Source organism: Doryrhamphus excisus, chromosome 10 (assembly GCF_030265055.1).
Source record: "Doryrhamphus excisus isolate RoL2022-K1 chromosome 10, RoL_Dexc_1.0, whole genome shotgun sequence".
In the NCBI taxonomy this organism is placed as follows: Eukaryota; Metazoa; Chordata; class Actinopteri; order Syngnathiformes; family Syngnathidae; genus Doryrhamphus; species Doryrhamphus excisus.
This window is the reverse complement of record NC_080475.1, coordinates 7,381,194-7,405,278: the sequence shown is the minus strand read 5'-3', so window position 1 is coordinate 7,405,278 and position 24,085 is coordinate 7,381,194. Positions and strand designations below refer to the sequence as shown.

The 24,085-nt window shown below is 46.7% G+C and overlaps 2 protein-coding genes across 2 annotated transcripts; one reads left to right on the top strand and one right to left on the bottom strand.

Annotated features, from left to right (window-relative positions):
- Positions 1 to 16: 16 nt before the first annotated feature.
- etfb (electron transfer flavoprotein subunit beta) lies at positions 17 to 4,126 on the bottom strand. Its single transcript, XM_058084063.1, has 7 exons — positions 3,851 to 4,126; positions 3,288 to 3,446; positions 3,062 to 3,220; positions 2,916 to 2,978; positions 2,339 to 2,497; positions 1,312 to 1,512; positions 17 to 293 (listed from the first exon to the last, which is right to left on the bottom strand). Exons 1-6 carry the CDS (start codon positions 3,902 to 3,904, stop codon positions 1,342 to 1,344), a joined length of 765 nt encoding a protein of 254 aa, XP_057940046.1. The 5' UTR covers positions 3,905 to 4,126; the 3' UTR covers positions 17 to 293; positions 1,312 to 1,341.
- A 708-nt stretch (positions 4,127 to 4,834) lies between these two features.
- Positions 4,835 to 23,882, top strand: LOC131136805 (upstream stimulatory factor 2). The gene is given in 11 exon segments (XM_058084062.1): positions 4,835 to 5,163; positions 5,166 to 5,253; positions 7,038 to 7,075; positions 7,656 to 7,759; positions 9,155 to 9,274; positions 10,862 to 11,039; positions 14,902 to 14,989; positions 16,243 to 16,301; positions 16,495 to 16,589; positions 16,649 to 16,777; positions 18,183 to 23,882. Coding segments are annotated over 11 exon segments (1,014 nt in total). The 5' UTR covers positions 4,835 to 5,138; the 3' UTR covers positions 18,273 to 23,882.
- Positions 23,883 to 24,085: the final 203 nt, after the last annotated feature.

Genomic DNA, 24,085 nt, shown 5'->3' with positions numbered 1-24,085 from the left:
ACATCTGCAACACATCTGAGTCATGATGGCTTTATTTATATGTAGACAGAAAGGAGGCGCTTGTGGTTAATATTTTCTTTTGCATACAGAGAAAACTACCAGCCCCATCATGGCCACCTTAGTTTGTACATTTACATCATATCCACGCATCAGCAGCTACGAGCCCCTAGAAGAATTGGTGGATTACCAGGTTATGATACATACCCGCTAGCTGCAATCATGAAAAAAGACCTTTATTGTTGTTGTTGCTGTGCAGCAGGACAGTGTTTCTCAGTCCTCGTCCTCTCCCGTCGCTGCCAGGGAGAAAGAAAGGTTGTGTCAGACGCAACAAGAGCACTTCCTGTGCCAGCCAATTCAGTGACATGACACGATGACTGATCAGACTGCAAGACCATCCCCCCTCGCCACATCAAGATAACCATTTCTAACAAACACAACCACTCAACACTTCTACAACAGCCCAATTTCTCATGGGCTGTCTCTCTTCCGTTGTGAAGTCAGTCTTTCTATTCTTGCCGCCACAAATGATTGTGCTGTAGACCAGTGATGCTCACTAGAGGTAGCCCGGTGGGTTCCAGGCACGGCTTGGGTGCAGACAGGACGGGGGGACATGCTGCAGGGGAAGGAACGGTCGGGGCTTGATCAGCCTCCATTTCTGCCCAACAGCTTTGGACTGTTTGTGCTCCCCGAAGAAGAAGGAGGTCTTTTGCCATCACTGACATATTCTGCACGTTCTTTCTCACTTTTGGGTAAGTTCACCACTCACCTTTGTACCATTCATTCCAAACTTTTGACCAGTAGTGTGTACAGTATTCATCAACATGCAGATAACTTTATCCCCACTAAGGGCTGCGTAAAGAGAAAATAAAGCACGGGGGTCGCTGCAACATTTTGGATCTTCAAGGTAAGCTATTTCAACACAACATCCAAAAATAATCAAATAAATATGCAGGAGGGACTCTACTTTATTCTACTCTATTTTAATCCAACAATAGAACTTCTTAGCCCAATACAAAGTTCTAGCAATATTTCAACCCTGTGCTACTAAAATGATATTACCACCAGTTTACTCTCAAGAGGATCACAGCAGTTTTCCCCAACTGGTTCAACTTTCTGCTCCTAATATTAAGACTTTATGCCCATAATATTTGGACTTCATCCCCATAACATTACAGCTTTATTCTAAAAGATATTTTACATGTCAACTCTAGGCTACTGAAATATGTAACATCATTTTTCCTTATTTGTAGAACGTTCCACAGACCGCAGTATGTTTCATTGAGATGACCTTTGCCAGCAACTGATACTAACCTTTGTGTAGTTTTGATGCTCTCCTGCTTTTTATATCCTGCCCGTCTCCTTCAGTTTGCCCACCAGATCATCCACGGTCTCCACTTTGATCCCGGCCTGCCTCTGCGGGGGCTCGTCCACTCTCAGCACCTCCAGTCGCGGAGTCAGGTCCACGCCCAGGTCGGCTGGTTTCACGTTGGCTATTTTCTTCTTCTTAGCTTTCTGGGGGAAATAAAGAAGACAGAATAGGCTGGAGTGTAGGGCTGCACACAGGAAAATGAAAAGCAAGCGTGGGCCACTTTGATGCTCTAACGGCCATCCGATGTACCGGAGGTAAAAATCTAATATGTACACGACAGTGTGGGAGGTTATATACACACACACACACACACACACACACACACACACACACACACACACACACACGACAATGTAGGTTATATATGACAGTGGTGTGCAGTCAGGGATGACTGACCTACATTTCTAAGTTGAATTCCAGTATTTGTTCCATCACATTGTGTCTGTTTATTTCCAAGTCTATCATTGGCTCCTGGCAGCACCGTAGATTTTTTTATACAATCAGGTTTCAGCATCTTTGTGTTGCCAAGTCAATCTAATCTGCCCAGGGCCTTCAGAATGTGTGGTGCTGGCCCAAGTCCTTTAAGCACTGTGAGCAATGGGGCTGTTTGTCTGACCAATCAGATTTCAGATTTGCCTCACAATAATGTCAGCATTTTACACAATGCTCCAAGCTCAGGAGGATGATGTATTAAGAATAAATAAGACATGTAAGATGTAAATCAATACACTCCCTGGGACACCTGAAGGAGGAGTCTCATGCCTGTCATAAGCACTAATGATAGGCCATATTCAACCATGACAGTTGATCATTTATCACGATATAGCAAAGGAGTGACAATCATACCACAATACTGTGCAGCAGGACATTCACAAGGTAACTGTGAGCTGCAAATGTCGCCGGGGCCAGACGTTGGCAGTGTACCTGCTGTACCAACCAATAAGATTCCATTCCTTCCCTTGCACCTACCATGATATTAGGCAGGGTGGCATATCGTGGCGTGTTGAGCCTGAGGTCCGCCGTCACCACTGCGGGTGTGTTGATCTTGATGGTCTCCAGGCCGCCATCGATCTCTCGCACCACTTTCATCTTGTCGCCTTCCAGCAGGACCTCCGAGGCAAAGGTGCCCTGCAGGAATTGAAATGTAAGCTATGTTTGAAGGGGAGATAAAGGGTACCAGTAAACTAGAACTACGAGCTGAATTTGGTGCTAAGCTTGCTGAAGGCGAGGCACAAGTGACTGTCCAAAGGGTTCCATCTGTTGGCTAGGTTGGTGAACTGCACGCTAACGAGTCCAGAAACCTTTGACCAGGCAGGCTGGTTTGTTCAGGATCACAGTGGGTTCTACTTAATGATTCCGCTCATGGTGATAAGGCGGTTTAGACTGCACATACATGCACAAACATAATGACTAAACCCAGACTTTTTTCCCATATTTGGAGAAGTAAAAAGCCCACAATGAGTCTTCCCAAAGCCTAATCTGAAGTGTTAATATAATGAAGACTTAGAGATGCTCATTTCACCGTAGTGTAAATGGTAGTCCTCACCTGAGGCCAGTCCAGTAAGGCAGCAGTCATTTGTCCTGTCTGGTTGCAGTCGTCGTCTATGGCCTATTAAAAGTAATTCTGAGCATCAGGCGGCAGAAAGTGTTATTTCTAAGAGGCGGGAAAAAAAGAGTTGGCCATATGTTTACCTGTTTGCCAAGGATCACAAGCTGAGCCTCCTCCTTCTTTGCCAAAGCAGCCAGGATCTTGGACACTTGCAGGGGTCCCAGGTTGTCATAGTCCTTTCCAGACACTTCCACATGGATGCCGCGGTCAGCTCCCATGGCCAGGGCGGTGCGGATGGTCTCCTAAGGCCAGGATTCGCTGTTAAGCTTCACTTCCATTATGCCACCATCGTGGCAAGGCGGTGCCCACCTGCGCCTGCTGCGGACCACAGCTCACAGCCACCACCTCTTTGATGAGCTTCTTCTCCTTCAGCTTGACTGCCTCCTCCACAGCGATCTCGCAGAATGGGTTCATGGAGTGCTTGACGCCATCGGTCACCACGCCAGTGTTGTCTGGCTTCACACGGATCTGAGAAAAATTTGAGCAAAATGAAGACAACACCCAAGGTATTGATTGTACTATATTTATTAACAGGGCAAAGAAAAACTGAACTGTGCAAATGCTGTTGCAGTTGCTTGTACAGGCTGTGTGGAACATAAATTGCATTGCTGCGAAGTAATACAAGGGGCAGCCTGTCGTTATGACAGCAAGACATTCACATTCAGCAAGTGTATAACTATCGGTTGAACGCAATGTGCCGTTTCAGGTAAGTAGAGTATGAAATGCATATCAATACGCCATATTTATCGACAATTGCTGTGTCTTTACGTTAGCATGCCTATGCTAGCTAGCAGAACACAGAAAAGTCAGGCGAGTGTGGTCCATACAAATGTCAAAAGGATAACTACTGAAGAAAAGCAAGCGAATATTACCTTAACAGCGTAGTCAATGACACGCTTGACTCCAACGAGAACCCGACCAGACATGTTGAGCGAAAAGGTGGAAAGTTGCGGACAAGGTAACCCAGTCACCGCAATGAACCTTCACCCGGGGAGGCGGAGTAGGACTTATTTTAGAGGAACACCGGGAACAGAAGCCAGTCACTGCCTACTGATTGGACCAATTACAAAAAGGCTCAGCATTCTCATCGCTGATTGGCTGATTCTATGGCGCGTCTTTCGTAAATACAATCAACATAAAGTATCGCAAAACGTAAATTCCTCTAAAAAGTGCATCTTGAGGTCAGTAGGTGATTTTCTTCATTAAGTCAGCTGTTTAAAAGGAAACAGCTAGGAGCGACTGTGGCACCGCTCTCTGACAGTTACCGTGTGGAAAAATCGACCAATAAAGGTTCCGCTTAAATGGGGGAAAGTTCATAGCAACTTCACACACTTATGTCGGAATAATATTTAACACACAGATAATGCAATTATTCCATTGGATTATGAATAGAATATGGTAATTGACTATTTGTTTTCTAACATGCATACAAGGTTACATTAACGTACATCTCATGTTTACACCTTTAATATACAGTATAAGATGTCTGGAAAGGAAAACACAGCGCTTATTCTTACACACCAAGAATAGTAATATCTACCCCTTCTCCTTGTCAGTACTAATCATTTAATAGTACATTTCAGCACAGTATTCACTATTTGTTCAGTTCTTTTGTTCAATGTGTACCAACTTACTATGTGTTCATAGTATAAGAAGCAGATAAGCTTGTGTGGTAGTAGATTTCAGTGCTATAGTGCCTTTTTACAACAACACGAAGAAGCAAACAAAAATCACTCATTATTTGTAAAAATAAACATTGAAGAGAAATGACCTATATCGATCTCATCGCGCTGCTATCGATACGATAGTAGCAATACCCCATGGTATCGATCCCGTGGTGTCGATAATACCGCTGTTTGGTTCCAATGTATCCACCCCCTCCCATTTGCTCGTAAGTTTTCCCGTCTGACAACCGAATGTTTCTTAAGTTGCTAAATGCCCCAGTTGGGTCGGGAAAATGAACGTGTGTTACTGCCCTCGGGCCGTACAAGGTGTTGCTCGTAGTAGCCGCTGAGCAGGAAGCATTTCGAGTCACCTAACCCAGCAGCATCGGCAGCGGCAGTAGTACTTGTAGTACTCGCAGCGCTGCCATCGTCGGCCTCCATTTTGACTTCACCGCCGCGGAGCCTCGTCTCACGTGTCCTGGGCCGCCTCGCTCACATGACCCGAGTGTTTGTTCCCGTGATCAGCACCTCCATCTCTGTCCCTGGGACTCAGCAGCACACTTCACCACGACCCTGATGGATATGCTCGAACACAGTCTGGACACCACAAGGTAAAACCCCCCAAAACAAACAGTCGTGTCAAAATGGCTAACTGACAAACAGCTAACCACGGCACCATGCTAACCAGGCAGAGTAGCGAGCGCTTTAATAGACAAAGTATGGACCGGTGTAGTACTTTTGTGCACTTTGTCGGCGATCGAAGTTTGTGGATTTGTGGGACGCACAGTTGTGTGCGTTTTGGCCACAAAGAAGGGTCATTAGTTTGGTATAAATGAACAGAAAGATGCTAGCAAAGTTAGCATGAGCTAGCTTTTAAAACAAAACAAGAGTGGACCATCAAGTCCCGGGCCGTTCAACTCAGTTGTTGTGGGTGGAGGAGGAGGGGGGGGGCGCACACATTTTCACAACGTTTTGTCTGGGTTCTGTATAATGGCAATGTAAGGCTTTGCTATATCATGAAACATCATCAAATATAGTCATAAATAAAGTAGTACATTAAAAGTATGGCTCCCCTCGTCAAAGATCCTCAATATCATAGGATGGCTGTGCTGTACTTAATACTAAAACCAGGCTAAACACACCACAGGAGAAATTGTTTGGTCTCAGTTGTTCATTGGCAGAGGCAAAAATAAAATATGAAATGGAATAAAATAGAAAGAATATATGATAACATGTACATATTTACAAATAATGATTCAAAATGGAAGGACATTCACATGATATACAAACTGTCTTATGATTCCTGTCTGTCTTATCGAACATCTTTGATGAGTGTTTTTACAGAATATTCTTGAAAACAGACCAAGTGGTTAGCGCACAGGCCACGCAGCTAGGAGACCCGAGTTTGATTCCACTCTCTGCCATCTCTGTGTGGAGTTTGCATGTTCTCCCGGTGCATGCGTGGCTTTTCTCCGCGTACTCCGCTTTCCTCCCCCATTCCAAAAACATGTTAGCTTCATTGGCCACTCCAAATTGTCCATCGGGTTAGGGCCCCACTGTGCCACAGCAGGAAACGTATGCTTTGCACTCAGCTCCGACATCTTTTTCAGACTTTAAGAAAAAACACAGCAACACGGCCGACATCACTCCTATGCTAGCATCGCGTGGGCTCTGCTTGATGAGTACAAGTTCTAGTGCTGAGCCTGGAATGGACTGCATGGTGCCCATATCATCCAATACTCATTGATTTGCAGATATCACACCAATATCCACTATCCGTATCAGATCAGGATATAAGAGATTTGGCACTAGTCCGCCATCAATTCTGTAAACCATCTACATGTCTTATTTTCTCTTATTATTATATTGGGTAATAGGAGTGTAAAGGTGATTATAGGGGTGTTATTTCTTGTCTAGAGAGCCACAATAAGGTTAGAGACCGTATTTAGAAGATCGTAAACAGGTTTCCATGCTGTAATTAAAAAAGTATTCCATTCCTAAAGAAGGAATCCTGCTCTGCATTCTGTATTTTCTGGACTATAAGTCGCAACGAAAGAATAGAGAAGACGCTGAATAGGTGTAGGATATGCTAACACAATGGTTATTCTGCTACAGTGAAAAATAAACATGAACAGAAAAGGTGTCCAGTTTTTTCATTTATAAGTCGCTCTGGAGAATAAGTCGCAGAAACAGCCAACCTATGGAAAAAAAGTGTGACTTTTGGTCCGGAACATACAGTAAATTGTTCAATTGTCTTCTTGCAGCCAGCGCCATAAACGAGGGAGTACCGTAGTCCTAATCTGGTGTTATTGATCTGGATTGGAAAGTTTTCCTGTAATGTTGATGATTGTTATATGGTACTGAATAAAAGTGTCATGTCTTTCTTCACTTGCAGCCAAGATAAACAAGAGGAAGAGGTGCAGGCGTCTGAAGGTAACGGTTTCATCCAGATAAATAAATACAAGGCTAAGGTAGCCCCTGTCCTTCCACTGCTGTTAGTGTGACAGACAGCTCATCATCGTATCTTCCTAAGTAATGAAGCCTCCAGCATTTGCCCGTGCCACCACGTCCATAAGTCATGCACTGATGCTCATATATGCAGCTAATGCTCCCACGTCAACCAGTAGAAGAGCGACTAGTACTGCATGATTAAAACATGGAAGGATAGTGTGGCACCATCAGTCTTTTTCATTTTGTTTGATATGGCAAAAATAAAAAATAATAGAGCAACATTCCCACGATCCTCCTGTAAAAAGTGGCATTAAGCAAAAAGGGCACAACTACTCAGGACTCGCTCCTTTTCATACTTTTCATGCATGTTTTTTTTTTTTTAGCTATGGTCTTAAACGTTTGAGTTGAAACTCTTGTAATGTCACTCCCATTTGGTCATGTTGCATTTTCAATCTCTACTTTGAACTTCCCAAAGATGCAAGAGTGTAAAGCGTACATTGTTGGCACTGTTCAACTGCTCTGGCCATGTCCAACTGAGATGTCCTCTCTTGTGGTTCTTCAGACGGAAGCCACGAGCAGACGGCAGTCACCATAGCCAGCGTACAGCAGGCAGCGGCGTTTGGGGATCACAACATACAGTATCAGTTCCGCACTGAGGGCGGACAGGTAAGTCCCGACAGTGGAAACCTTGGCGGTGCCACCTGCACCAGTCTGACTTGGTACTGGCTGTGCTTCCGACAATGGTAGCGTTTTCATGTTTCAACTGTGGGCATGTGTTCATGCACGCTTGTGCTTTTCAGCTTGCTGCTTGCTTATTCCATGGGAAAGCCATCTAGCTGTCTTTACAGCTTCACACTGCATCAAACATGTCTTCTATGGTGCAGTTGCATCATCACCTCAAAAAAAGACTTTGGTAACCTACTGCCAAAGTGCTAGTCAAAGATCCTCTATATGATAGGAGCGCTCTGCTCTTTTTGCCTACCTAATGCAGCAACTCAACATGTGAGCCAGGCTGGATGTAACCTGAAGACTAGACCTGGTCTAGTATGAGTCGGTCTAGTTTTACGCTGCGTTACCAATGGGTGTCACAAACCTGTGGGGTGTGTGGTTTGGTGAGAAGCCAAACAGACTGAAGTATGGCCTGGCTGCTGCCAATGAGAAGTGGCAGTGCGCTAGGCATTGTCGAAAGTGCTTCGTGCACACCTTGCAATCCAATAACATGTCATAGTTGCAGTATCTTGCCCTATTTGGATGATTTAAAACACTACGTTGTGTAATAAAGATGCTAAGCTATCTGTTCTAGCTGAGGGAGTAACGTATAATGTATACAGTGTAATATGTCTCAGGCATCATGAATTCCTTGTATTTTGAAAATGTAGCAGTTGTCAGTACAAATGACATGCGAGATGGGAATGGCCCCCGGGCCACAATTTGGACACATTTAGCGTGTTGCCAGTGGATGTATTTGAGCAGGTACTTCCACCAGTACATGTACAAGTTTCGTGTCTAGCAGCGTTGCTATGGCCTGAAGGAGTTGCTGTGCCTCATTTCCCTCCTCTGTCATCTCATCAAGCACTTTCTGGTCGACCTGCCTGTGGTCACGTGGTCACGTGGTCCTGGTGGTCTCTAAAGGACGCCGACATCGCTTTATCCTGGTTGGGATGTTTGACACCAACACCCGCCTCAGCGAGTCCACTCATCCGTGTGGCTCGTTTTGGCGTCAACAAGGAGAGTGTGAGCAATCATGTGATTGCGGCGCGGGGCCGGGATTGGCACGAGGCCGCTGTCACATGTCAGTCAGGAGGAGAGTCACATGATTCGGGCCTTCAAATTCAGACTCCGGGACAAACAAGGCCACTTTTCTTGTTTTGGGTGATCCAATCGGGACATTGTGAAACGTAAGCATTTGCAAGGGATGGTTGGACACGTGTGCTGCTGCTCGGGAGTCGCACCCAGCCAACCTTTAGATATGATCACCAAGTCCACCAGCCAGGTACGCATGTGGCTGACGTACCGTCACGGGGGCTTATTGTGACGCCGCTGTGTCTTTCCACCTTGCAGGTCACGTACCGCGTCGTCCAGGTCACTGACCAGAACCTGGAGGGACGAAATGATGGCGGAGGGGCGGTCAGCATGGTGTCCACGGCTGCCTTTAGCGGCACTCCACAGGCTGTCGCCCAGGTAGATGCTTTTTTTTGCCATTGCAGTTTTCCTGTTTTTACACCATCTGTACCCGGTGTTACTTTTGTATTGCAATGCGTAGATCACACCTGCCAACATGCACCCTCAATGCGCCTGACTGCTCCTAGGTAGGCATCTTCTACACAGCATCACATGCACCTCCAAAAAGACCCATCCGTAGCCTTAACCTCCTGGAAATGATAAGATGCCATCATGTTGAGAATCATGAAGACAAAGCATTCATTCCATCATTTGTCGACATGACACTAGAGCTGCACCTAACCTCCTCCTAACTTCCTGTGATATCCTTTCTTCGTCCACTCACCCACTGTTTGGACCAACATGAGTCGTCCATTAGACCCTAGACCCACAGTGCTTTGTTCCACAGCATCTCCAATAATCTCCATCGCTGTTTTCCAAATTGTGTGAATATCTTGTGAATAGCTTGTTAAATAACACCCCTATAGTCACTTTTACCCGCCAGATGACTGCAGGGACGTAACAGACGGCCACTGCTAGGATCGCAAGCTCACGAGCTAGCTAGCTAGCCCTAACTTTAACCGACTTATTGAAACTTAGTGTTTCAAACGCAGTGGGGAACAAGGACACAGAAACCAAGAACTTACAACTTCCACACAGAATGATCTCTTGATCGGGCAGGCCATGCCCGTGTGGGCCAGAGCATGTCTGCTGGGTTCTGCTGGTTCAGTAGCCAGTCTCCATGCAGAGTAAAGGGTAATGTAACATCATGCCTCATAATGTTAGTGATGCTTAGTGACCACAATGTCTTTCTATATTTGTGACTAATAATGGGTCACAGTCAACCAGCAAACAGCTGTCATTTATGAATTCATTATTTTGTGAAGTGCAATATAGCGGGGCCAACTGTAGTGTCTGTTTTTGCCCTTAGGTGGCATCGCTGCACCACACTCATTGACCACAACATGAAGAGCATGTATTATTGTGGATTGCACTACATCCAAATATCAGAGTTGCATCTACAACTACGGCAATAAAAAGGCAGCGGTATTAGTCTTTTTCTCTTGATACAGCTGGCCTATGGAACCCATTTTGATTCTGCAGGTACACGTTTAATACTTGATGTTATTCCTGTGTATTGCTTCCATAAAAAAACTTGGTTTGTCACTGCATTCTCCTGAGGTGCAGACTTTGAGTTGGTAGTACACCTCCAGGAAGGAACCCCAACCTTTTTAATCCCTTGTCAACTTTGCAAACGGTACATGAGGTCAAATGTTTGTCTGCCGAGGATGGTGTTTGCCGTCTTCAGGTTCCACGGGGTGGGGAATGCAGACAGGAGTTGATGACATCAATCATTGGCACTTTCAATTCCATTTCAGCTTGGAAACGCATGGGGTTGCTTTGTGGTGCTTGCTTTAGCTTTGCTCACGTTGCTTCTTTCCACTCCACTTTAGTGCAGCTGTCAAACAGCACTTTGCCGTGCTGGGTGGGGCGGGGTGGTCTCGGGCGACTGCTCTACTCAGTCTGACAAGAAAGCGAGGCCTGCCGATTTTACCTGCGCTGACTGCTCCACTCAGCTCTCCTCTGTCTGTCTTTTATCTGCCACAGGCCGTGATCCAGAACCCTTTCAGCAATGGTGGAAGTCCGGCGGGGGAGGCGGTGGGAGGAGCAGGCGGGGGGGCAGGGGGAGAGGCACGCTTCACATACTTCCCCGCCACAGCGGTGAGCGATGGCGCCGTGTCCGTGCAGGCCGCTGCTGCCGACTCCACGCTCACGCAGGCAGGAGGTGAGTCTGGCTCTCGTGTTTGCTTTGGAACGGGCGTAACGTCACTTCATGCATGGTGGCAACACTGGGCACGTTTTGTCAGGCCGCTTAACTGGAGCTCATTTCAACACACCACAACTTTTACCAGCCCGCCCATTCTTCACTTCACTGATGAGTCTTGCAGCCCTCATGGCCAATAGCAATATAACCCGATTTCATAAACACACTAAGAAGTTGTGATCATTATAGGTTATCACATGGTTTGTCTGGTGCCAGGCCCAGTATCATGCCCCCACACAACACACCATAACGGCAATGTCAATTTTTTTATTGTTGCCAATGTATTAAAAACAAAGAAGTAAAAAATAATGACCATAGCATTCACAGCCTTTGCCCAATTCCAGCCTCGGGGGGTTTTGAATATGATGCCCCAGCTTGGCACACCTATCTTTGGCCAGTGTTGCCCATTCCTCTTTGCAGTACCTCTGGGGCTCCATCACGTTGGCCATTTTCAGATGTGTCCAGAGATGTTCCATTGGATTCAGGTCTGGGCTCTGGCTGGGCTACTCGAGGACATTCACCGAGATGTTCTGAAGCCACTCCTTTGAGATCTTAGCTGTGTGCTTAGGGTCATTGTCCTGCTGAAAGATGGACCGTGGCTGCGGTCTGAGGTCAAGAGCCCTCTTGAGCAGGTCTTCATCCAGGATGTCTCTGTACATTGCTGCAGCCATCTTTCCCTCCATCCTGACTGGTCTTCCAGTTCCTGCCGCTGCCACACCATGCTTCACTGTAGGGATGCTATTGGCCTGCTGATGAGCAGGTTCCTGTTTTCTCCAAACATAACGCCTGGCATTCACTCCAAAGAGTTCCATTTGGTCTCCAAAGAATTTAGTTTCTCATGGTCTGAGGGTCCTTCAGGTGCCTTTTGTCAAACTCCAGGCAGGCTGCCATGTGCCTTTGACCGTACAGGCCTGATTGGTGGATTGCTGCAGACATGGTTGTCCTACTGGAAGATTCTCCTCTCTCCACAGAAGAACGCTGGAGCTCTTACAGAGTTACAGTTGGGTCATTGGTCACCTCCCTGGCTAAGGCCCTTTTCCCCCGATCCCTCAGCTTAGATGGCCGGCCAGCTCTAGGAAGAGTCCTGGTGGTTCCAAACTTCTTCACTTCGGTATGATGGAGGCCACTGTGTTCATTGGAACCTTCAAAGCAGCAGAAATGTTTGTGTAACCTTCCCCACCCTTGGAGCCCGGAGACAATCCTGTCCCGGGGGTCTACTGCCAATTCCTTCGTCTTCACGCTTGCTTTTGGGTCTGCCATGCACTGTAACCCCTGGGACCATATGGACCGTACGGAGACGGGGGGCTTCCTTTCCACATCATGTCCTACCAACTGACCTGACCACAGGTGGACTCCACTGAAGCTACTGAAACATCTCAAGGATGATCAGTGGAAACAGAATGCACTTGAGCTCTATTTGGAGCTTCACAGTAAAGGCTGTGGATACATATGTGATTATTCATTTTTTTATTTGGAAAAACTTTTTCACATTGTCACTATGGGGTGTTGTTTGCAGAATTTTAGAGTAAAGTATGAATTTAATCCATTTTGGAATTAGGCTGTGGCAAACAAATGTGGAAAAAATAAAGCGCTGTGAATACTTTCCCAATGCACTCTATGTTTCCTTTGAAGGCATTCAAGATGTTATCTTTTGCATTTTCTTCCCATACTCTACCCAAAATGAACCAAACGGTCATCTTAAACACGAGGTACGTACTGTTGCACCCAGTTGGTGATATAGTGATAATGTCCGCCAAGTCCCTTCCTCTTTTCTCCCCCAAAGTAAGGCAATGGCCATGTGACCGCTGAACATGGATTTACTTGGTGTCACATGTCCCGCGGCATCGCTTCCTCAATGTTGTTGTTGTTGTTGCCGTGACATCACTGGCTCACTTCTGCCTGCCGTGGTCGTCATGGTGATGGTTAAGTTGATTCCCAACATGCTTAGCACAGCTTCATTCAAGTAACGGCCTGGCATCTTCCCCAATCCTGTGGGATTGAATCCAGGTCTCAGCAATGAACTCCTAATGGGAAAGAAAGGAATGAGAACGTGTCATGGGGTTTATGCATATAAGATTTAGTCATGGAAGAAGAAATAATACATTCATGGAGAAACTGTTATGATCTAAAAAGTCCATATTATGAGCTAAAATATGAAGTTATGAACTAAAAAAATCCAGATTATGAACTAAAAAAAATCCAGATCATGAGATAAAAAATTGAAATGCGCTATAACGTCCAGATTATGAGATAGAAAGTTGAAATGATGAGCTAAAAAAATCCAGATTATTAACAAAATATCCAGATGATGAGATACAAAAACTAGATTATGAGATAAAAAAAATTAAGTGATGAACTATCGTATCCAGATTATGAGATAGAAAGTTGAAACGATGAGCTAAAAAGTCCAGATTCTGAAAAAATAGAAGTTAAGCGAAGTTAAGTGATACAAACTGCGCATGTGCCGTCTTCTTCACTGGAGGTCCACTGGAGCTCACTGGAGCCCAACGGAGCCCACTGGAGCCCACTGGAGCCCACTGGAGCCCACTGGAGCCCACTGGAGCCCACTGGAGCGCTCAGCACATGCACTCTTTTTTTTAATCCCATTTGGGACTTTTTAGCTCATCATTTCAACTGTTGAGCTTGTATTTTTGATTTACCATTGGGATTTGTTGAACACTGGCCTTCTATAGGACCAATAGTGGATCATGTATATTGATGATAATGTTGATTAGATAGCCGGAAGGAATAACTAAAAATAGTAAATAAATAAATAGTTGAAACATTGATAATAAGGAAAAAAGACTTGTCGATATCTGGAGACAAAAGCAAGCTCATGTAGTTGTTTGGATTGTGAAAATGTAGATAGAAATAGAAATAACGCGAAGGTTCCCTGCTGACCTTCATTGAGGTCATCCCATTCAGGAGTCTGCTGATAGTGTCTAGTTGATTTGCTCAGCCTTGACCTGGCTGGGCTAGCGTATGTTGGGGCCACATGACACACATTGGGAGGGCAAATGAAGCCACGTGAATGGACGGCACGCTTTGTCATGTGAGCTGCACCTCCGCCAAGAGGCCAGCGGAGGTGTCATGCTTAGAAGATGGGCGGTTGCACAAACGTAAACAGCCAGGCCCCCTGTGGGTGTCGTGGCTTGTCTCTTTCTTACATTTACTGCAGGTGGAAGCTGCAGCTTTTCAATGAAAGAACAGGTTTTCATGCATATTGACCTGCTAAATTTACCGACCAGGAGAACTGCACTCCTTGGAAAAACCAGCCGTGGTTCACTATGAATGCTTCTACCGTGGACTAAGGATCCTGCGTGACTGGTGCACAAGTCGAGAGGATGTGGTATTCTTTTAACAAGTGAATAACAATGTGTGATGTTGCACCAGTAAACTCACAATACATACGTCCGGGGATGCAAACGCACCTCATTAGTCCACTGTAGAAGCATTCCTGGTGAACCACACCTCCTCTTTCAAAAAAGAGAAATTGCTGTTTTGAGGAGGAGAGTGAAGAAGGTCTGAATAAGTGTTACCTTAGATTAGGAAAAGTCCGGGGTGATTTGAAGGGCAACTTCCTGTTGTCACATGTTCTGCAGCCCCGTCGGTACATGGTGAATGCGCCAAGTCCTCAGTGCGTCCTGCAGCGTTGTCACCATGACACCGACGCACCTCATAAAAAGATCCTGATCACCTTTGATGCTTTGATAGGGCTGCAATGGCTGTTGTGCACGCTGTGATTGGGGCAACAACACTTGCATTGACAGTGTGTGCAGACGCTGGGGATTTCATTGACCGATGACTACCATGCCCTCCACAGGCCAGTTCTACGTGATGATGACCCCTCCCGATGTCATTCAGACGGGCGCCGCACGGAGCATCGCCCCGCGCACACAGCCCTTTCCTGCGTGAGTATCTCATGGACATTATCTGAAACCTAAACAGGGAACGTATCTTGTCCAAACGCAAGCTCCATCGGAGCGTGCTGTAGACGTTCCAAAGGGCGTTCCATAGAACAACAGAGTGAGACAGGCATATAGTCGCTTTGTCTCTGGGAGGAGGCGGGGCCACTAGCAGACACACACCCCCTGGAGAGGGAATGAATCGCCAGTGAATGGAGTCAAGTTGAAAAACCGGCCACCCTGTCTGCTGTCCGCAGAACTGAAACCAACACCACCAGCACATTCCTGCAAATGAGCTAATCAAATTAGATCCCGAGCAGTCTGCCTCCTCCTCACCACCAACATCTAGAACCTCATAAAGCCATGATATGATCTACAATATCTTAACATTAACCTCTAGAACATCTAGAACCTCATAAAGCCATGATATGATCTACAATATCTTAACATTAACCTCTAGAACATCTAGAACCTCATAAAGCCATGATATGATCTACAATATCTTAACATTAACCTCTAGAACATCTAGAACCTCATAAAGCAATGATGTGACCTACAATATCTTAACATTAACCTCTAGAACATCTAGAACCTCATAAAGCAATGATGTGATCTACAATATCTTAACATTAACCTCTAGAACATCTAGAACCTCATAAAGCCATGATATGATCTACAATATCTTAACATTAACCTCTAGAACATCTACAACCTCATGAAGCAATGATGTGATCTACAATATCTTAACATTAACCTCTAGAACATCTAGAACCTCATAAAGCCATGATATGATCTACAATATCTTAACATTAACCTCTAGAACATCTAGAACCTCATGAAGCAATGATGTGACCTACAATATCTTAACATTAACCTCTAGAACATCTAGAACCTCATGAAGCAATGATGTGATCTACAATATCTTAACATTAACCTCTAGAACATCTAGAACCTCATGAAGCAATGATGTGATCTACAATATCTTAACATTAACCTCTAGAACATCTAGAACCTCATAAAGCCATGATGTGATCTACAATATCTTAACATTAACCTCTAGAACATCTAGAACCTCATGAAGCAATGATGTGACCTACAATATCTTAACATTAACCTCTAGAACATCTAGAACCTCATGAAGCAATGATGTGACCTACAATATCTTAACATGAACCTCTAGAACATCTAGAACCTCATGAAGCAATGATGTGACCTACAACAGCAGGATTGGTGATGGATGTGTTTCTGTCTCTTCAAAGGAAAATGGACGGCCCTCGGACGCCGCGGGATGAGAAGAGAAGAGCGCAACACAACGAAGGTGGGTAATTAGCCGTGATGGTCAAGTTTGGACTTTGACAGGACGACACAAAAAGTTTCGGAGCAGCCAAGTTGTGTACGTGGCCACTAGGGGCTGCTGTGGAGCCGTCAAAGCCCGGCAGCATTTCTGGAAGACCTCCAAGTCAAGGAGCTTTTCCAGCCCCGGGTGACCTCTTCTTCCTCTTGCTCTTTAGTCGAGAGGCGGCGGAGGGACAAAATCAACAACTGGATCGTGACGCTGTCCAAAATCATCCCTGACTGCAACATGGACAGCACCAAAACTGGAGCTGTAAGTGGTCTGTCGTCCCAGAAGGTAGCCGGCCGTAATCCCAACCGCTGTCCTTCCAGAGCAAAGGCGGCATCCTGTCTAAAGCCTGCGACTACATCCGAGAGCTGAGGCAAAGCAACCAGCGGCTACAGGAGAGTCTGAAGGAGGTGGAGAGGATCCAGGTGGACAATGAGCTGTGCAGGCAGCAGGTAGGCGCGGCCTTGCGTCATGTCGTGTTGTCGTGTTGTCGTGTTGTCATGTTGTCGTGTTCCTGTGGCCTCAGCAGTGACTTCACGTATGATGGCAGCCGGTATTCCAGATGAAACGGGTTCAAATATATACGTACTCCAGCCTCCCTCAAGCCCCCGGAGCATGAAATCCACTCATGTATCTTCTCTGAGTGGATCCCGGAGTGCTTTCAGCTCATGTAGCTCCTCATCACACAAGCTTCCAAACCATCAAAGACTTCTCTACCTGCACCCGGCGCTCCGAGAGACGTCGGGAATAAAACACTCTGGCAGCCGACCTGCATGCTGATCCGCTCCCCAGTATTGTCAGGCGAGAAATCAAACCCTTCCAAACGCATGCAGGTTTCCCTCGGCTGCTTGTGGGGGTGGGGGGGCGTTAACGATACCATAAACAGCTCCTTCGTGGGGGCGGCCTTCCACAGCTTCCATTCACCCCGCGTGGACTAAAGTGGTGGGACAGTGGGTGGACAGGAAGGGAGTACGTGTGCATGCCAGTTAGTAATGACAGAAGTAAACACACGTGGCCTGTTTTTGGCACAGTTAAGCGCATCCAATGCCATGGCTCCTCCCACCAGTTATTAATAAAGGCACCACCTAGCACCATGGAAATGACCACAAACACTTGTCAGGGGTCTAAGGCCACGCTAAACATGGCTGCAAGCGGCATACCCAGGCTTGATGCAGCTTTTCAATGCCATGGCTCCTCCCACCAGTTATGAATCATAACCACCACCTTGCATCAGATAAAGCCAAAGCCCAACGTGAGCTTGCTTGGAGGTGGCCCTCGTCCTGCCATGGTTGCTCATGCACCAACACGCCTGTGCACGTTGTAGCCCCCGGCGGTTATTAACTTGTCTAACTGCCAACTTCCTATAACCCACAAAACCATCATCATCATCATCATCATCATCATCATCATCATCATCAGCCACATCCACAATCCTGACTGTATGTGAGACATCAACACACGTCTTTGTCTTTTCTCTGCTTGAAGGAGATGAAAGCAGCAGCTAAGAATGCACGTAATGGGACACACCTTCTCCGTCTAGAAAGCCCTCTGAAAAAAACTCCAAAAAGCCAACTAGGCCCCATTTCCATCATGTGAGCTGCGTATGAAGCACATCGTTATTATTGTTATTGTTATCATCATCATCATTATTATTATTATGAACACATTACGCCCAAGAACTACCTTACTGCTATAGTGACGCCTGTGGGGCCACAGGCTAGCAGCTAGCTTCAGCGCACACTGGCGCCCAATGCCTCAGGCCACTAACCAAAGCTAACGCTACATATCGGAGTTGTCTTTTTGTTTGGGGGGGGGCTGAATTACCCTAACGATGCCTGTTCTCTTGTCGTTGTGAAGATCGAGGAACTGAAGAATGAGAATGCTTTGCTGAGAGCGCAGCTCCAGCAGCACGGCATCGAGATGGTTGGGGAGACGCCGCCGCAGTGAAGGAACGCCCCGGGCCCCTCCCCCAACGGAAGGAGAGGTGGCAAACAATGACTTGGGAAGATTGACATTAGGGACTGCATCCTCGTCCAAGTGGAGATCCCCCCTCCAAGTGGAGAGCCCCCCTCCAAGTGGAGATCCCTCCTCCAAGTGGAGATCCCTCCTCCAAGTGGAGATCCCCCCCTCCAAGTGGAGATCCCTCCTCCAAGTGGAGATCCCTCCTCCAAGTGGAGATCCCTCCTCCAAGTGGAGATCCCTCCTCCAAGTGGAGATCCCCCCCTCCAAGTGGAGATCCCCCCCTCCAAGTGGAGATCCCCCCCTCCAAGTGGAGATCCCTCCTCCAAGTGGAGATCCCCCCTCCAAGTGGAGATCCCTCCTCCAAGTGGAGATCCCCCCCTCCAAGTGGAGATCCCTCCTCCAAGTGGAGATCCCTCCTCCAAGTGGAGATCCCTCCTCCAAGTGGAGATCCCTCCTCCAAGTGGAGATCCCTCCTCCGGCTGACTTGCTGAGCTTTTGACCACCACACGTGCATGAGCACGTGCACATCCGCCAGGAGCGCCATGGCAACCAAACACCTTTCTCATTTGATTTCATGAAGTCAGCCTTTTGTCTGTGCCCCGCCCATACGATTGTGGTTCTGGTTCTGGTTCTTATGAATATGACCTTGGACTTAGTTGGTGCTTTGAGTTGTGAATGTTTTAATTTATGAGTGTGCTTGCTGACAGCTGATGTAATGGAGAGCAGTTACATGGACGCTCACGTGGACCCAAAGCGCTCGCTGGCTGGACGCCGAGCCTGGGCCGGGGACTAAACGCTCTACTGGAATTGTCGGGCATTGGCGTGAAACAGCCCAGCACGTGTCTTGTTTTCTAGGCCACGTGAAGATAGGAAATGGGGGCTGAAGGTGACAGGAAGGGGGGCGTGGATTGTTGCGGGCGTGCACCCCATCCAGCTCTCACCTCAGGACGCCCACTCGGGCTCTAAAAGTAGGACCCAGTCATTGCTAGGTCGTGTTGGATGGGACCGTGTCAGCCAGGCCAAATGGATGGTAGCTCCGCCCCCGCAGATGTGGATGTTGATAATCACACACAAGCATATTGTTGCTAATTCCTTTGTTTTCTCCTGCCTGCGCAGCACGAGGAAGACCCCCCCCCCTCCCCACCTCACCCCCACCCCCGTAGCAGCCTCAGGTTAACTCAGGTTAGATTGGAAGCTGAGATCTTTTCTATGTACGAATAAATCTTTCAGCTAGCTAACAGCCTCCTCACTCAGGTTCTTCCTTGTTGCGCGCCCTCACTCTGGGAAAGGACAGGGAGATACGGCAGGACCATTCTTTCTTCTCCGTGCCAGGTCGGGATGGGGGTGTCAGATGGCTGACCTCTACGGGTGGGATGCTACCAAAGCCAGCCTTGAGTTGTTACGTCATGCCTAAACATGGCTCCCTCCCTCCATCTAGGGCACGGGTGTCAAACGTACGCCCGCGGGTCAGATCAGGCCCGCAGTTGGGTTTAATGCGGCCGCGAGACGATGTCATGAAGTATAAAAATAAGCTGCATTTTCAATCAAATTGACTGCTGTTCTAACTACGACCACTGGATGGCGACACTGGATCGTGTTAAGCATGCAAACAGTTTATACCGGCAGAGCGAGGAAAGTGCAGCCCGCCACCTTGTCCTCTATGACGGGGTGTTGGCAGCATGTTGCAGGGCTGGAAGAATAGAACCTTGGTCGCCAACCACATGACAATGGAGACGAGAAGGTGAATGAACTGTTGATGAGAAACTGTTTACTCACAACCGGACTTCAGAGCCCGAGTGGAAGCTAACGGGGTTAGCTTGTGTGGCTGTGTGTGGGACTTGGATGAGTATATTCTCACCAGGTTGTATTTTAGGGCTTTAATGTAAGGAAGGTTTACGGTGCTCGGTGACCGGTGCAAGTTCAGACTGAAAAAATCCGAGAAGCGCGGTTATTTGTGAACGTAGCTCGTCTTGGCCATAAATGCACATTCTCCAAAACAAATGACAGAAAAATCTTCCATACGCAGTTGGGATGGCATGGGGGACTACATCTTCCTTCATGGCAGCCACAGGCATTCCAGTTGGTTGGAGATGGAGTAGCAGTGTGTACAGAGGCTGACAGCCATTAGAAAGGTTCGCCAGATTGTTACCAACACATACATGTGCTTTACCATTAGACACAAGTCTATTTGGTGGGACGGCGTAGGGTTTGTAGCTTTTTATACGACACTCTGCTGAATTTACATTTGATATGGTCTTATCGCCCAACCCTATTTTAGAGTATTTATTTGTTTTATTAATATCATGGTATTTAACATATACTCAAACATGGCCCCCTCCCTCGATCTACAATTTTCATTCCTAAATGATCTGTTTCATGATTGTTAAAAACTAAACATGAGTCAACATATTTTGACCTGAATGAAGCATTTTCAAGCATAAAAATCTATAAAACCTGAATAAAGACAGCTGGGATAGGCTCCAGCACCCCCACGAGCCTGGTGAGGATAAGGGGTAGAAAATGGATGAATAAAGCAAGGTTCAACTTGGGAACGTGGTGTTCTCCAATGGTGGCTAGGTGGCGCTAACTGTTGGGCGGCAGCGGCAGATGCAAACCCTCCCTGTGAAGAAGGCAGCATCATCATTTATCATCATCAGCTAGCTATTGTTTGGGGCCTCCATCAGAAGGTAGCACATCCAGGTTGGAAAGATGGATATTAGATATATAAATATATAAATATTGGATGATGAGGTCACACCAACTGGGTTGTGTAGATGAATATTTCATGAAGCAGCTGCCTGGAAAGAATCCCATTCCGTCTTTGCCAATCCAAACCTTCTTATGAAAAGATGCAATTAGTGCGCAAAGGCATCACTTGTGACTTTATTTCCAAGTCAAATACTTGGGATTCACAGCAAAAGCCTCTTTCATGCTCATCCCATCCCGGCATTTCCTCACCACAAGCCTAAGAATCGGGACACGGCTCCAACTGACAAATGCTAGCTGAGAGAAATGTAAACGCCTCAAGCGCTCCGTGTCGGTGCCATCAACTCTGTCCCCCCATTCCGTGTTAGTTCTTACGGAACAGCATCTGGGTGAAATGTTGGAATGTCTGCAGCATGTGTGAAAGGTGCTGCGGCAGGAAAATTGCCAGGATCGGGATTTACACTGCCTCTTCATTCCGTCACGTTACACTTACACAGCACAACCACGTGGGAAATCTACAGTATCTTGCTTCTACAGGAAAATGGACAGGTTGACATCGTTCTAACCCGAGGCTGAGCTGTCCTAACCATAATCCAAACCTAATCCCAACCCTATTCCTAATCGTAATCTCTACCTTAATAACAATAATCCAATCCCTAACCCTAACCCTAAACCAAACCCTAGCCATAATCCAAACCCTCACACTAGCCATAATTAATCCCAAGTCTAACCCTGATTGAACACCAAGGCAGTATGAAAGGGTCTCCTAATCCTAATCCTAATTCTCCTTCCACGGTATGTTCCCCCATGCCGTCCCCTAGCATGACTTGATGACGTCCAAAGCTGTCCTGCCTGAGGACATTTCCAGGCCTCGCCTGCCAAGTCAGTGGAGGGAACTTCCATGAACTTCCATGAATTTCCACAGCAGCGTATGTCCCGAGAGGATTCCTGAACCAGGCAGTGAGTCATCATTCCTCCCCTGTGAGTTCAAGCTGTCACGGCTGATGTTTGACGAGTCTGATCTTGGAATGGCCAATGAAGCTAACGTGTTTTTGGAATGGGGGGGGGGGGGCGGCGTACGCGGAGAAAAGCCACGCATGCACGGGGAGAACATGCGAACGCCACACAGAGATGGTGGAATCGAACTCGGGTCTCCTAGCTGTGTGGCCTGCGTGCTAACCACTCTGCTGCCGTGCAGCTAAAATTGAAGTTATGAATATATGAATGTAATATTCATATTAGCTAATGTATAGTTAATAGTGTTCATTGTATTTATTTATAAACGGCCTAATGATTGTAGTTATGAAATATAAATGTTATGAATATATGTAAGTAATATAAATATTAGCTAATGAATAGCTAATAGTGTTTATTTTATTTATTAATAAACGACCTGATGATTGAAGTTATCAAATGAGATGAAAGGAGCTGACAATAGGAAAGAAGTTTTATTACAAATCATTTCATTTTCTACTTTGGGACACTTCAGTAAAAGTTGAAAACAATATGAACTATTTCCATCATGGAGTATTTCTGACAAACAATTGTTCAAATATTGAAGCCACAAATGATGTGGTGATGATGTGAATAATTAACGAGCAGTAAAAGAATGACTTGTGCTGACGGACGCAACATGATTTGGTTTTTCTTTGGACTTTGGAAAAATGATCCGATGGAAAAGTCCCACATTGAAGAAGAAGTGATGCAACATGTTTGTCTACTTAAACCTCCTGGAAGTTCCTAGCTGGCCTTTGCTTCCCTTGTTATGATATGTTATGATATGATATGATATGATATGTTATGATATGTTATGATATGTTATGATATGTTATGATATGTTATGATATGTTATGATATGTTATGATATGTTATGATATGATATGATATGATATGTTATTTTGTGATATGTTTTGATACGCGATGAGGGGCGCTGGCCACGCTGCCCCCTGCAGGCCGGCATGAGGATGGGACGAGATGCCAGAGAGCCTCGGCTGGGTGGCTGCTGAGGGGGCCTTCTAAATAGAGGGCGGTTGTGCAACAGCCTGGGGGGGCCAATGTCCTCCAGCGAGGGGGGGGGCAAGGCGGTGTGGCGCCTACCGAGGTGAATCTGTCCGCCTCGCTGGTGCCTGTCTTTGTTTGGACACCAGATCCGTGCTGATAGGCCCCCTGCCAGGGGTGGACGGGTCCAAACGTACATGCGTGGACACCAAGACCCCCCCACTTTATTAGGTACACCCCCAGTGGCAGCCAATGCCTTCCGCTTGTCCTACTCCACGCTTCCATGGGAATAACATCATTCCTAAATCACAGCCAGTCATCCTGTTATTAATAACACATCTTCAGCATGGCGATTGATAGACACGCGGTCAGGATAGCGGCGTTACCTCCCCCAGGGAGCTTTCTTGTTTTCCTCCAACTTCCTGTGCGTTTGTTCATTTGACATCCTGTAGAAGTTTGAGAAAATAGACGCTGTGTACGGGGAGGCAGCATGGAAATAATAACAATACCGTAATAGCGTCTATATGCTGCACCAATCAGCAGCAGCGGGATTACCCGTGAGAAACCCAACCGTCCCGGGAATCATGGATGAGGGTCCCGGAAAGAAATGATTGGGGGATACAGGACGAGATTCCAACATAAAAGCCCGACTGGACAAACCTTTCGCTGCTCCCAAACAACTCGCCTTTTCTTTATTGTTGTTGCCAAATAAAGCACCGGTGTTGGGATTATTGGGATTATATGCCATAGGGAATAATAACATACGTATCATGATCATCTTTCATGTTGGTGACGCACGCCATTGCTTCTGTCAACGTGACACCGCCTTGACGGCTGAAACGCCAACATGGGCCAAGAATGGGATGGCATGGACGCCGGAAGACCGGGATGACGGGGATGACGGGATGACGGGATGACGGGGATGACGGGGATGACGGGGATGACGGGGATGACGGGATGACGGGATGACGGGGATGACGGGGATGACGGGATGACGGGGATGACGCTACACCGGTCATGAGGAAGGCAGATTGACAGCAGGTGTACCTAATCAACTCTTTCCAGAGTCACATGACCACCACGGCGCCCGGCGT

What these genes read in the sequence shown, in the direction of transcription:
- etfb (XM_058084063.1), bottom strand. Translation starts at nt 3,904, where the DNA reads ATGTCTGGTCGGGTTCTCGTTGGAGTCAAGCGTGTCATTGACTACGCT. An exon ending in CCTTACTGGACTGGCCTCAG is followed by an intron (nt 2,498 to 2,915) that starts GTGAGGACTACC and finishes CAATTCCTGCAG; the next exon opens with GGCACCTTTGCCTCGGAGGT. An exon ending in CCACCCTGCCTAATATCATG is followed by an intron (nt 1,513 to 2,338) that starts GTAGGTGCAAGG and finishes TATTTCCCCCAG; the next exon opens with AAAGCTAAGAAGAAGAAAAT.